Source organism: Oryctolagus cuniculus, chromosome 17 (genome assembly GCF_051225735.1).
Source record: "Oryctolagus cuniculus isolate XC-2025 breed Fujian yellow rabbit chromosome 17, ASM5122573v1, whole genome shotgun sequence".
Taxonomy (NCBI): Eukaryota; Metazoa; Chordata; class Mammalia; order Lagomorpha; family Leporidae; genus Oryctolagus; species Oryctolagus cuniculus.
In genome coordinates this window covers 14,820,753-14,833,844 of record NC_142883.1, presented here as the reverse complement: position 1 = coordinate 14,833,844, position 13,092 = coordinate 14,820,753, and the positions used below count along the sequence as shown (strand labels likewise).

General features: G+C 50.9%; 2 protein-coding genes across 5 annotated transcripts in view; one reads left to right on the top strand and one right to left on the bottom strand.

Annotated features, from left to right (window-relative positions):
- DDX42 (DEAD-box helicase 42) overlaps positions 1-4,647 on the top strand; it is a 48,507-nt gene extending 43,860 nt beyond the window's left edge. For both annotated transcript variants that reach the window (XM_008271700.5, XM_070060490.1), the window contains 3 exons: positions 336-446; positions 1,623-1,724; positions 3,085-4,647. In XM_008271700.5, coding sequence (XP_008269922.1) covers positions 336-446; positions 1,623-1,724; positions 3,085-3,813 — 942 coding nt within the window. In that variant the 3' untranslated portion in view covers positions 3,814-4,647. The remainder of the gene's footprint in view (positions 1-335; positions 447-1,622; positions 1,725-3,084) is intronic.
- A 91-nt stretch (positions 4,648-4,738) lies between these two features.
- Positions 4,739-13,091, bottom strand: FTSJ3 (FtsJ RNA 2'-O-methyltransferase 3). Of its 3 annotated transcripts, none has more exons than XM_089316810.1 (21): positions 12,988-13,091; positions 12,482-12,574; positions 12,219-12,324; positions 11,924-11,970; positions 11,706-11,785; positions 11,250-11,349; positions 10,970-11,164; positions 10,477-10,592; positions 10,269-10,373; positions 10,083-10,183; positions 9,820-9,900; positions 9,583-9,732; positions 9,113-9,248; positions 6,737-6,921; positions 6,522-6,639; positions 6,183-6,448; positions 5,895-5,980; positions 5,711-5,810; positions 5,433-5,616; positions 5,256-5,350; positions 4,739-5,173 (listed from the first exon to the last, which is right to left on the bottom strand). In XM_089316810.1, the coding sequence occupies exons 2-21, from the start codon at positions 12,546-12,548 to the stop codon at positions 4,981-4,983; spliced, it is 2,511 nt and encodes an 836-aa protein (XP_089172936.1). In that variant the 5' UTR covers positions 12,549-12,574; positions 12,988-13,091; the 3' UTR covers positions 4,739-4,980. The 3 variants fall into 3 exon arrangements, with proteins under 3 accessions (XP_089172936.1, XP_089172935.1, XP_002719522.1); XM_089316809.1 differs by lacking the exon at positions 12,988-13,091 and adding an exon at positions 12,657-12,728; XM_002719476.6 differs by lacking the exon at positions 12,988-13,091 and having other exon boundaries at positions 12,482-12,728.
- Position 13,092: the final 1 nt, after the last annotated feature.

Sequence of the window (13,092 nt, the reverse complement as noted above, 5' to 3'; positions counted from 1 at the left end):
TATGAGGTTGTTTGAGAATCAAAGAATAAATTCATTTGCCTCAAGGTAGAAGTGGCCAAAGGAGTATGTCTAGTCATTTCCTTTCCAGGAGAGCTTGAAGGGAAAAAGTAAATGAAGCCTTAGATAAGGATTTAGATATTTGACAAATGTCATGCATTAAACTGCCAAAAAGAAGCCATTTTATGGTTCTTGTGAACAGTACTTCACTTGCCATAAAAACATCAGCTAAAGATGAAGCAAAAAGTTCTTTCCATTTAATTTCTTCTTTGACCTTGTCCTCTTCCTCTTGCCTTCTCCCCCTTCCCTGGCTTAACGTTGAATTTTGTTCAATGCAGAATGCCTGGTTTCGGAAATCACGCTTCAAAGGAGGGAAAGGCAAAAAGCTCAACATTGGCGGAGGCGGCCTAGGCTATAGGGAGCGGCCTGGCCTGGGCTCTGAGAACTCGGTGAGTTCAGACAGCTGTGAGGTTCTTAGGTTTGGTCTTGGGTCCTGAATGATGTTAGGGTTATTCTGATCTATTGAAGACCTCACTGAATTCAAAACTCTGACTAGAAGGGAGCTTATATTGGATCTGTTTATTTGAGTTTTAGTGCTGTGCTGGTTCTTAATGCAACTTTCTATTGAAGATATATTTGTGTGCTTACATCAGATGTACTCAGGAAACTAGTCTTAGGTTAGCAGAGGTTCTCAAACTGTGTTCCCTAGACCACCAGCACATTCAGACTGGTCCTCCACCCCAGACTTGTGAATCAGAATCTCTGGAGATGGGGCCCAGTAGTCTGTTTTTCACAAGTGTTTTTCTCAACACTGGCCTAGATCCTGTTAGGGAAACATTGCCAGAGGGTTACTGTAAATTCTAGCCATGCCACTAAACTCAAGAATGATCCTTACAGTCAGGGAAATTGCATCAGGCAGAGGTGACAGCTAGTTTTTCTCATAAACCACGTTCAAGTCATCCCCCTCACCGACTTAACTGCCAGTTTTCTGTCATTTTGAGCTAGGGAAGCAAGCTGTCAGTACATTTCGCTAGCATGTTAGTTAGCTTGGCATCTTTGATAAATATTCTGTTCCCATATTATAGTGACGATGATGCAGATGATAGCAGTAGTTAGTATTTATTGATCACATTATCTGTGCCAGAGTCATTCCAAGTATTAACTCAGTCTTTACAGCAGCCCAGTGTAAGTAACTGTACTTAACAAAACTGAGACACCTCAGGTTACAGATTAGTAAGTGTTGAAGTAGAGATTTCAGGTCCTCAGTGATCTTCATTCAGAACTTGAGCCATCACATAATAATATGCTGTGTTCATGGACTTTTCAGCTTTAACACAGTTTCATGCGTTCATGTATATACATGTACTTGTATGCAGATAATACATGGTCAACTTTGGGCATACTCTGACTGCATTTCTGATTCTTAGGGTTAAATCCCAGGACAAGTATTACAGGGTTGAAGGGCATAAACATTTTTAAAAGATTCTTTATTACTGTACCTTTCCTCACAGAGCATAAGTAACTTTCTAAGTCACCCAGTTGCCACTACAGCTCCCTCTTCAGTTTTCAGTATAATGAGGCCCACTCATTTTCAGTTCTCACAGCTGTCTATGTTTGTTTTTTAGGACCGAGGAAATAACAACAATGTAATGAGCAATTATGAGGCCTATAAACCCTCCACGGGAGCTATGGGAGATCGGCTGACAGCAATGAAAGCAGCTTTCCAGGTCTGAGACAAGCCTTTTGTTTTGTTTAAAAAAAAAAAACAAAAACCTTTAGCATTAGCTCCTGGGCAGTGGATGAGGGTGCCCTTGTCTTCAGAGATGGTGACTAGGCTTGTAAGCTTGATACTAGATTTCAGCCCTTCTCTTTCTTGCGTTTCAAGTACAAACTTAGTAGTTTATCCAGAGCTGCAGGTAGAGAGCAACAAAAACCCCTCGTTCTGGTTGATACCTGCTGCAGTCACACCTAGAGCCCAGGGCCATTTCCTTCCCTGTCTCAACAGCCTGTGGTGTTGCCCACCTCCAGAACTGTCACAGAACTGGTTGAGAGTAATTGCCATTTTTTGGCTAAGACAGGTTTGATTCAGTTATCTTGTGAACTCTGAACCTATTTTTCATGAACACCTTCCATTCTGGTCGCTAGCTGGCATCCAGTTATCTACCTGGGCCTTAATGTATACTTTTTTTTTTTTTTTTTTTTTTGACAGGCAGAGTGGATAGTGAGACAGACAGACAGACAGAAAGGTCTTCCTTTTGCCGTTGGTTCACCCTCCAATGGCCGCCATGGCTGGCGCGCTGCGGCCAGCGCACCGCGCTGATCCGAAGCCTGGAGCCAGGTGCTTCTCCTGGTCTCCCATGGGGTGCAGGGCCCTAGCACTTGGGCCATCTTCCACTGTCTTCCCGGGCCACAGCAGAGAGCTGGCCTGGAAGAGGGGCAACTGGGACAGAATCCGGCGCCCCGACCGGGACTAGAACCCCGTGTGCTGGCACCGCTAGGTGGAGGATTAGCCTATTGAGCCGCGGCGCCGGCCCTTAATGTATACATTTTATCTGTCTCCAGACTGATGGTTTCAGTTTGGCCTCAAGACTTTTTCCTATATCTTTAGTAGAGGAACACAGAAATCCTGGCTTAGACTTCAGGATCTGTTTTTCAGATTGGAGAAAGGTAATGTGATAACAGAATTCATATATTTACACCCCACCAAGGTATGGAGCTGGGCCCTATCTGAGCAAACTTCTGACGCCCAGTACATTCAGTTACACTAAGCTGAGTAGATAGAAACTAAATAGCCTGTTCGTTTCTGGTTCTGCTGTCAAACTGAAAGGTTTTTTGTTTGTTTTCAGTGTTTAGATTTTTGTATTGTAAACAGATTGTAGACTATAAGTGTTGAGCTGCTATGTACATAGATGCTTTGTTCTACCAGTCAGGTGGTAGAAGGAAATTTTGCGACATTGAGCTGTGCTGTGGGGCCATCAGGATAACCTAGTCACTTTGCCAGTATAGTGTCTATGTGCATTTGTGAAGCTTATAGACTCAGTTTTCTTGGACTTGCTGTCACACCCATTCCTGGTCTTTCTCTTTCAGTCACAGTACAAGAGTCACTTTGTTGCAGCCAGCTTAAACAACCAGAAGGCTGGAAGCTCTGCTGCTGGGGCAAGTGGATGGACCAGTGCAGGGAGCTTGAATTCTGTTCCCAGTAATTCAGCACAGCAGGGCCATAACAATCCTGACAGCCCCAGCCCCAACACCACCAAGGGTATCCCAAGCTTTGGCAACAGTGGGAACGTCAGCAGTGCCCCGGTGACCTACCCTTCTGCTGGAGCCCAGGGAGTCAACAGCACTGCTTCAGGAAGTAACAGCCGAGAAGGGATTGGGGGTGGCAATGGGAAGAGAGAGAGATATGCTGAGAACTGGGGTGGCAGCCGTCATAGCCATGGAGAAAGCAGCAATCGGCATGGTGATAGCCTTCGTCATGGAGATGGTGGTCGCCATGGAGATGGATACCGCTACACAGAAAGCAGCAGTCGTCATACTGATGGCCATCGGCATGGGGAAAACAGGCATGGAGGAAGTGCAGGCCGGCACGGGGAGAACCGGAGTGCAAGTGATGGTCGGAATGGGGAAAGCAGGAAAGAAGGTTGTAATCGTGAGACCAAGATGGACCCCAAAGTGGACAGCAGCAAGCTGGACAAGGTGGACAAGACGGACAAGACAGACAAGACGGACAAGACAGACAGCAAGACAGATAAGACAGCTGATGGTTTTGCTGTCCCAGAGCCACCTAAACGCAAGAAAAGTCGGTGGGACAGTTAGAGGGTGTGCACAAAAGTGTGAATCAGTTGTCTTTAATTTTATTTTTAGAAAGATTTTGGAAACTAGGTGTCTCAGGGCTGGGTCGGGGTCCAAAGTATGAGGACCCCCTGCCCTTAGTGGAGAGCTGGAGTTTGGCGACTGTCCCTTCATCTGAGTCATTTTTTCAGATGTTTCTGTGGGAAGCTGCTTTGGTCCCTGGATGCAGTGAGAGCAAGCTGGGAAATTTCTTTGGGTTTTGGGTGAGTTGTCATGAGGGTAAATGGAGGATACCTTGGGAGAAAGGGCCTTATATAGGGCACAAAACTCACTCTAGGTTTATATTATATGTAGCTTATATTTTTTACTAAAATGTCACCTTATAAACATCATAAAAATCAAACCTTTTCTTAGCTGTATGGCCAGGCAATCCCTTTTAGGAGTTGGCTTCTGCAAATCCAGTTGAGTTGCTGAAGGGAGAAGTGGGATTCTGAACAACTGTGGGTGCTCGTGTTCCCAGCCAGCTCTGAGACATGCAGAAGGTGCAGCCTGCAAGACCTCGGCCTGGAGGAGCCCCAGAGCCACTGTGCAGCAAGGGATTGCTCCAGGCCTGAGATGTTGCTACATTTAAAATGAAACCCAACAATGGCTTTTAAAGTGTCTTCTATTTCATTGTTTTGTTTTTTAAACTTGCCCCAGTGGTAGAGAAGTCTTTTGCTGAAATGATTTTGATGATTTTTGTTCTATCTTGTTTATAAAAGGAAAAATACACAAACTTCAGATTTTGTGACTTTGTGAAGGTTTCTTTAAGATGTGCATTCCTCTGCTTGCTCTCTAGTAAATGTTTTACTACTGAGACCTGTGGATTGTTGTCATTTCTACTTCACAGTGAGTCAGCACATGGAGACAGAACAGTGCAGCAAAGTGGGAGGGAGCAGCCTGGGAAGACGCTTCATCTCTCCTTGGCTTTATTCAGCTCATGGGGCAGGACAGGGGAAGACTGGGAGACCACCTCAGGATATCAGCAAGTTCTGAGAGTTTTATCCAGCACCCCGTCATTGTCCTCCCTGCCCAGCTCTAGGCAACCATCCCAGTGTCTCCAGACAGCTGGGATTCAAGTGTGCGCACAGCTGGCAGCAAGGAGACAGGGAGCCACTCCAGTCTGTTCCGGTCCTCAGGCTGGGCCTGTGCTCACTTCCGTTTGTGTTTTTTCCTCTGTTCCTTGCGCTGCTGTGCTCTCTGGTCCTTCTTCATCCTTGAGTCCACCACTTTGAAGTGGCCTCTGACTCCAGCTGGCCGCCGCACCTTGCGGCCCACACCTTTTTTGGCTACAACATAGGTGACTTGGCGTTTCTCCTTGCCAAGCCCTGCCTTCTTGTAGAGACTACAAAGAGAAGACGACAGGTTAGAGGCTCTCTTGCCACCCTTTTTAAACCTATGCCCTTGGGGTGTCCTCCCCCAATTACCTTCGCAGCTGTGCCACTTTCTCGCGCTCTGAGATGTCCACGGTGTTCACCACAGCTTCTGCCTTCTTCTTGGTCTGCTCCAGCTTCTTCAGCATCTGGGAATGTATTTCAGTCAGGTAACCTCTTCCTCCTCCCTGCTCCACCCAGCTCTCACCTCAGCCGGCCCCCACCACTTACCCTCCGTTTCTTTCTAGCCTTGGCCTCAGCCACTTTCTTGATGGGACGTGCATTGATTTCCTTCCAGCGTTTCCGGTAATGCTCCACGTCCTTCTTGTCAATAGGCAACTGCCGGATCCGGTGCTGTTTTTCCTCCTGCACAAACCACTCTGGAAGTTCCTCTTCATCCTCATTGAAGGTATACCTGGGCGTGAGAGGGCACCAGTCTTAACACCAGCCACTCCCCGTGTTTTAAAAGAAACCACCCACTTAGCCGCTTGACTGTCTGGCCCCGTTACCGGTTGAAGGAGTTATCTATGAGGTCTCGCTTGGCCTTTTTAGAAGAGGCTATCACAGCACCTAGAGCCAGGCCTTCAGGGTCCAGTATCCGACGTTTCGCTAGACAGGGAGAGAGGAAAGTCAGAGCTTGATTTCCAGCGCTGACACTTCACTGGCTTCCTCTCATCTGTACTGAGCTCTCACCTGGGTCCTCGATAGGCACCACCTCGAACCCAGCATCATCTGACTTCGGCCCCCGGCGTCGCTTCTTACCACGGGATGGTTCCCAACTGTGGTGGGGAGAGACTAAGTGAATTCTACTGTTGCCCACACTACATGCCCAGCTGACCTCAACCCTGCTTCTAAAGACCACTTAGGGAACCTACAGAAACCATGCCATCCAGGCTGTGCCCAGGCTGATTAAAGCAGAATCTTAGAGAACGGAGTGTCCAAACCACTGCTGCCTCTTCCCCATCCAGCTGCACCACTTACCTCCCTTCATCCTCACTGCTACTGCTGTCACTGTCTGAGCTGTCATCTCCCCCACCAGGGCCAGGGGCAGCGTCTGTCTCCAGAGGAGCCGTCCTCACTTCAGAGGCCTCTTCCCGGCACCGAGACTGTCTCTGACTCTTCAGACTGGAAGGTGCTGGTGGCGGCGCTGGCTGCTGCTGCGCCTTCCGACGGCTCTCGTTTAACAGCTGAGCCTGCCCGATCTCCAGGGCCTCATCTGCATCGTCCTCGATCCCACTGAAGCCGTCCTGCGGTAGGGGACACTTAGCCATCTCTCCCGGGAATCCCAACTTCCTATGAGTCTTGGCCTCAGCACCTCACCTTTGAGAACCACAGGTTAGCCTGTTCTTCCTGCAGTACTGTCTTTTCTTCCAGTGACACCAGCAGTGGATTCTCCCCTTCCTCTTCTTTATCATCTTCTACTTCAGCAAACTGCACACTGTAGACCCAAAGGGAGACTCAGGGATCCTGAGTGCTGGCAGGCCCCACCCTGCCTGCACCCGGACTCTGGGTGAGGGTGGCTCTCACACTCTTACCGCTTCTGTTCCTTCAGACCCGGAGGTCCCCTGACTCCTGCCAGCTCCTCTGGATCCAGGTCACTGTCCAGAGACGCATCCTCCTCCTCCTCCTCCTCTTCCGACACATAGATGTCATCCCGTGGCAGATCGGACAGAAATGTGTCTGCAGTGCTCATATCCCCTTGTGTTACTTCCTCTAACAACTGAAATTCAACGAAGAGGTCAAGTGTTTTAAAGGAACAGGGTGCTTCTTTCTCATGCTCATGTCTTAGTTGTAATCAACACCGTGGCAGATCCATTCCAAGGTACTAACCTGTCTCATTCAGTTGTCTTATCGTCAGTGGTAGCACAAGGAAGTGTTACTGGGAAAGTACCCCCATGGCCCACACCATGGCCCACATAGCAGCAAATCTTAAAATGTTCTAAAACATTGGTGTTCCTTTTTTTTTTTTTTTTTTTTTTTGACAGGCAGAGTGGACAGTGAGAGAGAAAGAGACACAAAGGTCTTCCTTTACTGTTGGTTCACCCTCCAATGGCCGCTGCGGCCGGTGCACCACACTGATCCGATGGCAGGAGCCAGGTGCTTCTGGTCTCCCATGCGGGTGCAGGGCCCAAGCACTTGGGCCATCCTCCACTGCCTTCCCGGGCCATAGCAGAGAGCTGGCCTGGAAGAGGGGCAACCGGGACAGAATCCAGCGCCCCGACCGGGACTAGAACCCAGTGTGCCGGCGCCGCAAGGCAGAGGAATAGCCTATTGAGCCGCAGCGCCAGCCTGGTGTTCCTTTGTTTTTAAAGATTATTTAAAATAATCCTCCACCTGCAGCTGGCTCCTCTTCTGTTCCAGCTCCCTGCTATGGCCTGGGAGAGCAGTGGAAGATGGTCGAAGTGCTTGGGTGCCTGCACCCACGTGGGAGACTTGGAAGAAGCTCCTGGCTCCTGGCTTTGGATCGGCTCAGCTTCAGCCGTTGCAGCCATTTGTGGAGTGGCCCAGAGGATGCAAGACCTTTCCCTCTCCCTCTTCTCTGTCTGGAACACTACCTCTCAAAAAAATAAAATAATCTCTAAAAAAATTATTTATTTCACTTGAGAGGCAGAGAGAACTCTCATCCACTGGTTCACTCCCCAAATGCTTACAGTGAGCTGCACCAGGGTCAAAGCAGGGAATTCAACTCAGTTCTCCCATATGATGACAAGAACCCAATTACCTGAGTCATCACCACGCCTCCCAGGGTCTGTATTGGCAGGAGATTGGAGACAGAAACCAGAGCCAGAGTCAGGTCCAGGCACTCCGATGTGGGGCTGGATGCCTTAGTCTCCAGGTTAAATGTCTACTCCCCAGCTTTCCTTTAAAATTCCTCTCAGAAGGCACCTCTGTCACCTCCTGGGAAAAATCTCATATATGCGTCTTGATTCTCTACCAAATAAAGGTGGGTAGGTAACATAGATCTAACAGAAATGTTTCACGTAGATCAACTTAGAGGAGCCAGTGCTGTGATGTAGTGGGTAAAGTCACCACCTGCAATGCCGGCATCCCATATGGGCGCCAGTTTGAGTCCAGACTGCTGCACTTCTGATGCAGCTCTCTGCTATGGCCTGGGAAAGCAGTAGAACATGGCCCAGGTGCTTGGAAGACGGGGAAGAAGCTCCTGGCTTTGGATCGGCTCAGCTCCAGCTGCTGCAGCCAACTGGGGAGTGAACCAGCCAGCGGATGGAAGACCTCTCTCTGCCTCTCCTACTCTGTGTAATTCTTTCAAATAAATAAATCTTTTAAAAAAAATCAACTTAGAATAACCTCAAAATGTATTTTCCTCATGGCAAAGATAGCTTTCATTTGTATGGCCACTGTAGGTACTGACAAAGATAGGGGCTGTATGCCTGACTACTGCCTAATGGAGCTGGGACGAGAAGCGAGCCTGCAAGAACCTAGCCTGCGTCTCTCTAGGGCCTCTAGGGGAAAGGTGACTTGGTTAAGACATTCCCACATAAGAGCCAGAAAAGCTCTCTTTTTCATGACTCATTTTATGAGAAAAGATGTTCTCTAGGAGGAACAGAGTAGCATGCGGCAGCCCAATGCAAGGCTAACTTGGTCTTAGAAATCCTCTCTACTTGTGCTTATAACCCAGGTGCCCTGGTTCCCTGTATTATAACCACAACTGTTGGTCCTAATATTCCAGCTCCAGGAGAATCAATCCGCATCACACTCATAAACCCGGATTTCATCATTTTAGGTGTATGTTTGCTTTGGCCTTTGAGTTACTGTTTTGTACCCCAGTAAGCCCCTCACCAAGTGATTTAGTGGGTGAAGTAGGCACCTGAAGCCCAGCATCACTCAGCACAGAAGACATCGGTCCCTCCACCTTCAGTCTCCTCAGTCTGTCCCGAGCCCCTGCTCACCTGGTGGCCCCGGATGGTACGCAGTGAGAACATGCCAGTCTCCCCCTCATCTGCAATGGAGACCCCAGGCAGATCCATCTTCAGCTCCACGCGCTCCCGCTGCTTTCTCTGCTCACGCAGCAGCTTCTTTTTCTTTCTGAAGGGATAGGTTAAGGGGTTACACCTGCCCAGCGCTGAAAACTCCCTTTCCATGTCTGTCCTCCTCCCACCTTCACACTCTGCAATTCTGCAATGGGGCTCCCCCGGCCCCTCCCCACACCATTTCTTAGATTTTTCTTAGACCTCCCAATCCACTGGTTCAACTCCGCAGATGCCCATAACAGCCAAGACTCCACCCAGGTCTCCCACATGGGAGACCTTGACCATCACTGGGTATTCATTAGCAGGAAGCTGGAGCCAAGCCAGGCGTGAAACCCGTGCACTTCAGTGTGGGATGATATCCTAACCCACGGCTCTACCACTTTAATCACCTCTTTAATTCTGCCACCTCCTGGGCTTTCATCTCTGCCAGAGTCCGGTTTAATTGCTCCTCTTCCTCCTCCTCTTTAGAGGGCTGCCTTGTGATCCCAGCTGCTGACTCCTCCTCCTCCTCCTCACCTTCTTCCTCTCCTGAGCTGAGGCTGACAAAACAGTCCAAGGAATCACGTCATTTTCCTAGGCAGGGGCTTCGTCGAGTCGACATCTACTTGGTTCAGCTCCGTCCTCACCTGATGTCCAGTGCCTTTGCTTGCTCTTTCAGCTTCTTGGCTACGTGTCGCCGAAGCTTTGTTCTCCAGTTCAGGAGGGACCTGCCACAGAAATACCATGACTGATCTCAGCTCTCCCTTTGTACTTGCGCTCTCCTGCCAGAGGCCCCCACCTCACACCTCTAGCACAGCACAGCCTGTGTGCAGAGGTCCAACATCATGGCTTCCCTGGGCCTTTTCCTCCCTCCAGGGTTCCTGGCCCCTCTGGCCTCGCGACCGCATACCTGAGTTCCTTGCGCCCCAGCACCTTGATGTCCTGACAGCATGCCCGTACGTCCTCGGTGGTCGCCGGATGCTGTGCCAACTCTTCATCATCTAGCGAGATCTGTTTGAGGGAAGTAAAGGAGTTGGAAGATCTTCAGGCCGTGTTTCTGGGGTTCTCTTTCGTCCCTCAAAGTCTGGGAACTCACCTCACTGGCTTTGGAGAGGAAGTCGACAGGGTTGGCAGCCCGGAGGAAGTCAGTGACGGAGGCACGGTGATAGAGAGTGAGGTCGCCCTCTGCGTAGCCTTCAGCCTTAGGGAGGGCAACAGAATGGCTGGCAGTCCCTTGCAAGGCATCTCCAGGCCCGCCAGGCCCAGTCTCTCCAGGGCTCCAGGACCCTACCCCCCAAACGCACCTTCGGCTTCTTCTTAGTCACCAACTCAGTAACAGTTTTAGCCTGAACTTCAACCTCCTTGAAGGCAAATTTAGGATCGAAGAATTTACTGTCAACCTTGTCAGGAGCCAGGAATCCTACAGTGATGAGACACAAGTGTGTTTAGGGGCAGGCTTCGTGGTACACGAAGTTAAGCTGCCACTTGGGACACTTGCATCCCACATCAGGGTGCCAGTTTGAGTCCTGGCTATTTCACTTCCAATCCAGCTTCCCGCTAATGCATCCTGGGAGGCCGAAGTGGCATCAAGTGCCTGGGCCCCTGCCACCCCCAGGTAAAGTCCTGGGTTCCTAGCTTCGGCCTGGCCCCAGCCCTGGCTGTTGTGTGCATTTGGGAAGTGATTCAGAGAAAGGAAAATCTATCTTTGCAGCTCTGCAGATAAAAATAAACACTTCAAAACACCTGTGCTTCAGTAATTACGAGGCTAAGTCAACAAAAGAAGGACGTGAAGGCCACCTTGGCATACAACAAAGATCTCTGCAGATTCATGGCGAGAGGCTTGGGGCTTGGTAGCCTGGACACGGCGGAACAGCTGCTGGAAGATCCACAGCAGCGGCTGATAGTCACGGGACCGGAAGACCTTCGTGATGAAGTAGCCACCGCGGGCCAGAAAATCACACGCCAGGCGCAGAGCCATCAGGGTCAAGTGGGCTGTGGGAAAGAGCCGTTCAGCTGAGAACCTGGGCAGCCTGAGAGGGCACGCCCACCTCGCCTCCAGGCCCCACACTCCCTGCACCTTGCGAGTAAGCATCGTGAACCCAGCTGGCCCCAACGTTGGGGGCCCCGTCATTGAGCACGACATCAACCTTCCAGGTCTTCAGCTCCTTTCTCAGGGCCTACAGAAGGAAGGGGATTACTGCATCGGAGACAGGGAATGGCTCCCAGTGGAGTCCCTGGTTCCGCCTCTGGTGCCTCGGGTCATTTGTTGGGTGCCCACTGTGAGTCAAATCCTATCACAGGCACAGGGAATACAACAGTAACAATAACAGACCTGCTTCACGGAGCCTACAGTGGGACAGCGAGTCCTCTGGGAAGAACCTCACTGAAGATCTGGAGTGGACACCAGGATTATCACGGTCTTGTCACAGATTTGCTCAAAGTATGGTAAATGGGGAACGTTTCACCTCTGCGGCATCTGGGGGACGTGCGTGTTTGCACGTCACAGGGACATGAGGATGGGGCTTCTCATTACCTGCCTACAGCGTTCTGTCGTGATGTCCTCCTGCAGTGTCACCACATTGGGGAGAGGCTTGATTGGAACCAGGTCCACTCCTGGAAGACACGAGGTCAGAGCATTCTAAAGGCTTAGCATGCTACAGGGCGGGGAGGAGGGACATGGAGGATCAAGTTAAGGCTCGTACACCCACCCCTACCATCCATCCACCCCCCGGAGAGCCTCCAGTCACTCACCCACAATAAGACTGGACACAGGCATAAACTTGGCAGCCACCTGCAGCCTATGAAAGAAGACACACTTAGGACGGTCCCTTCCCGTCCCCTGGTGTTGGGAGCCCTTGCCAAGTGCAGTGGTCTTCTGATGTCCTAAGTACACATTCCAGACAGTCCCTAAGGTTTAGGAGATCTACACTCTCAGACGTAGAGGACTCCAGCTAGGACGACCGCACTGAAGGTGGGCGGATCCTAAATCCCTCCCAACGCCACTCCACGGTCGACACCCGGAGCGAGCGCGCACAGGGATACGCACCACCCTCCTGGCGCCGCACAGAGGTCCAGCAAGGCCCGGGCCTTCTGCAGGAACTGAAAGCGGCGGTTCAGCTGGATCAGCTTGAAAGCCGAGCGGGAACGGTAACCTGCGGGCGGCGACGGGACTCATCAAGCGGCGGGGCGCCTTCGCCCGCAGGATCCCTCCGACCTCACAACCCACCACCCCGATGCTGGGAGAGAGGAAGCGAACCAGGCCCAGCTCGTTCTCCAGCTCGCTCGCGGACGCCGCCAACCCTGACTCACCCGTCTCCTTTGCCAAGTGATAGAACTTGTCTCGCCGGCTCTTGCCGACTTTGCCCTTCTTGCCCATGGTGGGACGGCAGAGCGTCACTCAAGCTGCGGAGAAGCAAGTTGTTGGGAACGCCCCTCCCGGGAGCACGACATCCGCCTTCCTAGGAGCCCGTCCCGCGGCAATCACCCTGCGAGAAGCGGCCCGCACGGTCACGGCGCCTCCGCCACACTTGCAGCCGCACATGGAGGCAGCAAGCACACTTCCACTTCCGCTTCCGCTTGCGACCCTGCGTCCCTGGCTCCAAGTTTTCCGCCATTTCGGGAGTGGCCGTAAGTTTTTCTCTGCTACTTATCCCAGTCATATAAATTGAACGTTGGCACCAGAAAGTCAGATTACAAGAAATAAAAAGTTTCAACAGAGCAACATTTAGAAGTCCTATTCCTTCTTCACGCCTTTCCTAAGCTCCTGGACTTTAGCACCCGCCCTTCCCAACATGTCTCCCTTTATTTATTGTTACCTCGTCGCTCACACCCTTCCCCCCGCCCTTTGATCCGGAACTTCTCTTCCGGGTCATCAGCCCCTGCCCGCCGGCTCCACTTCCGCGCCTGCGCGCCAAGGGACC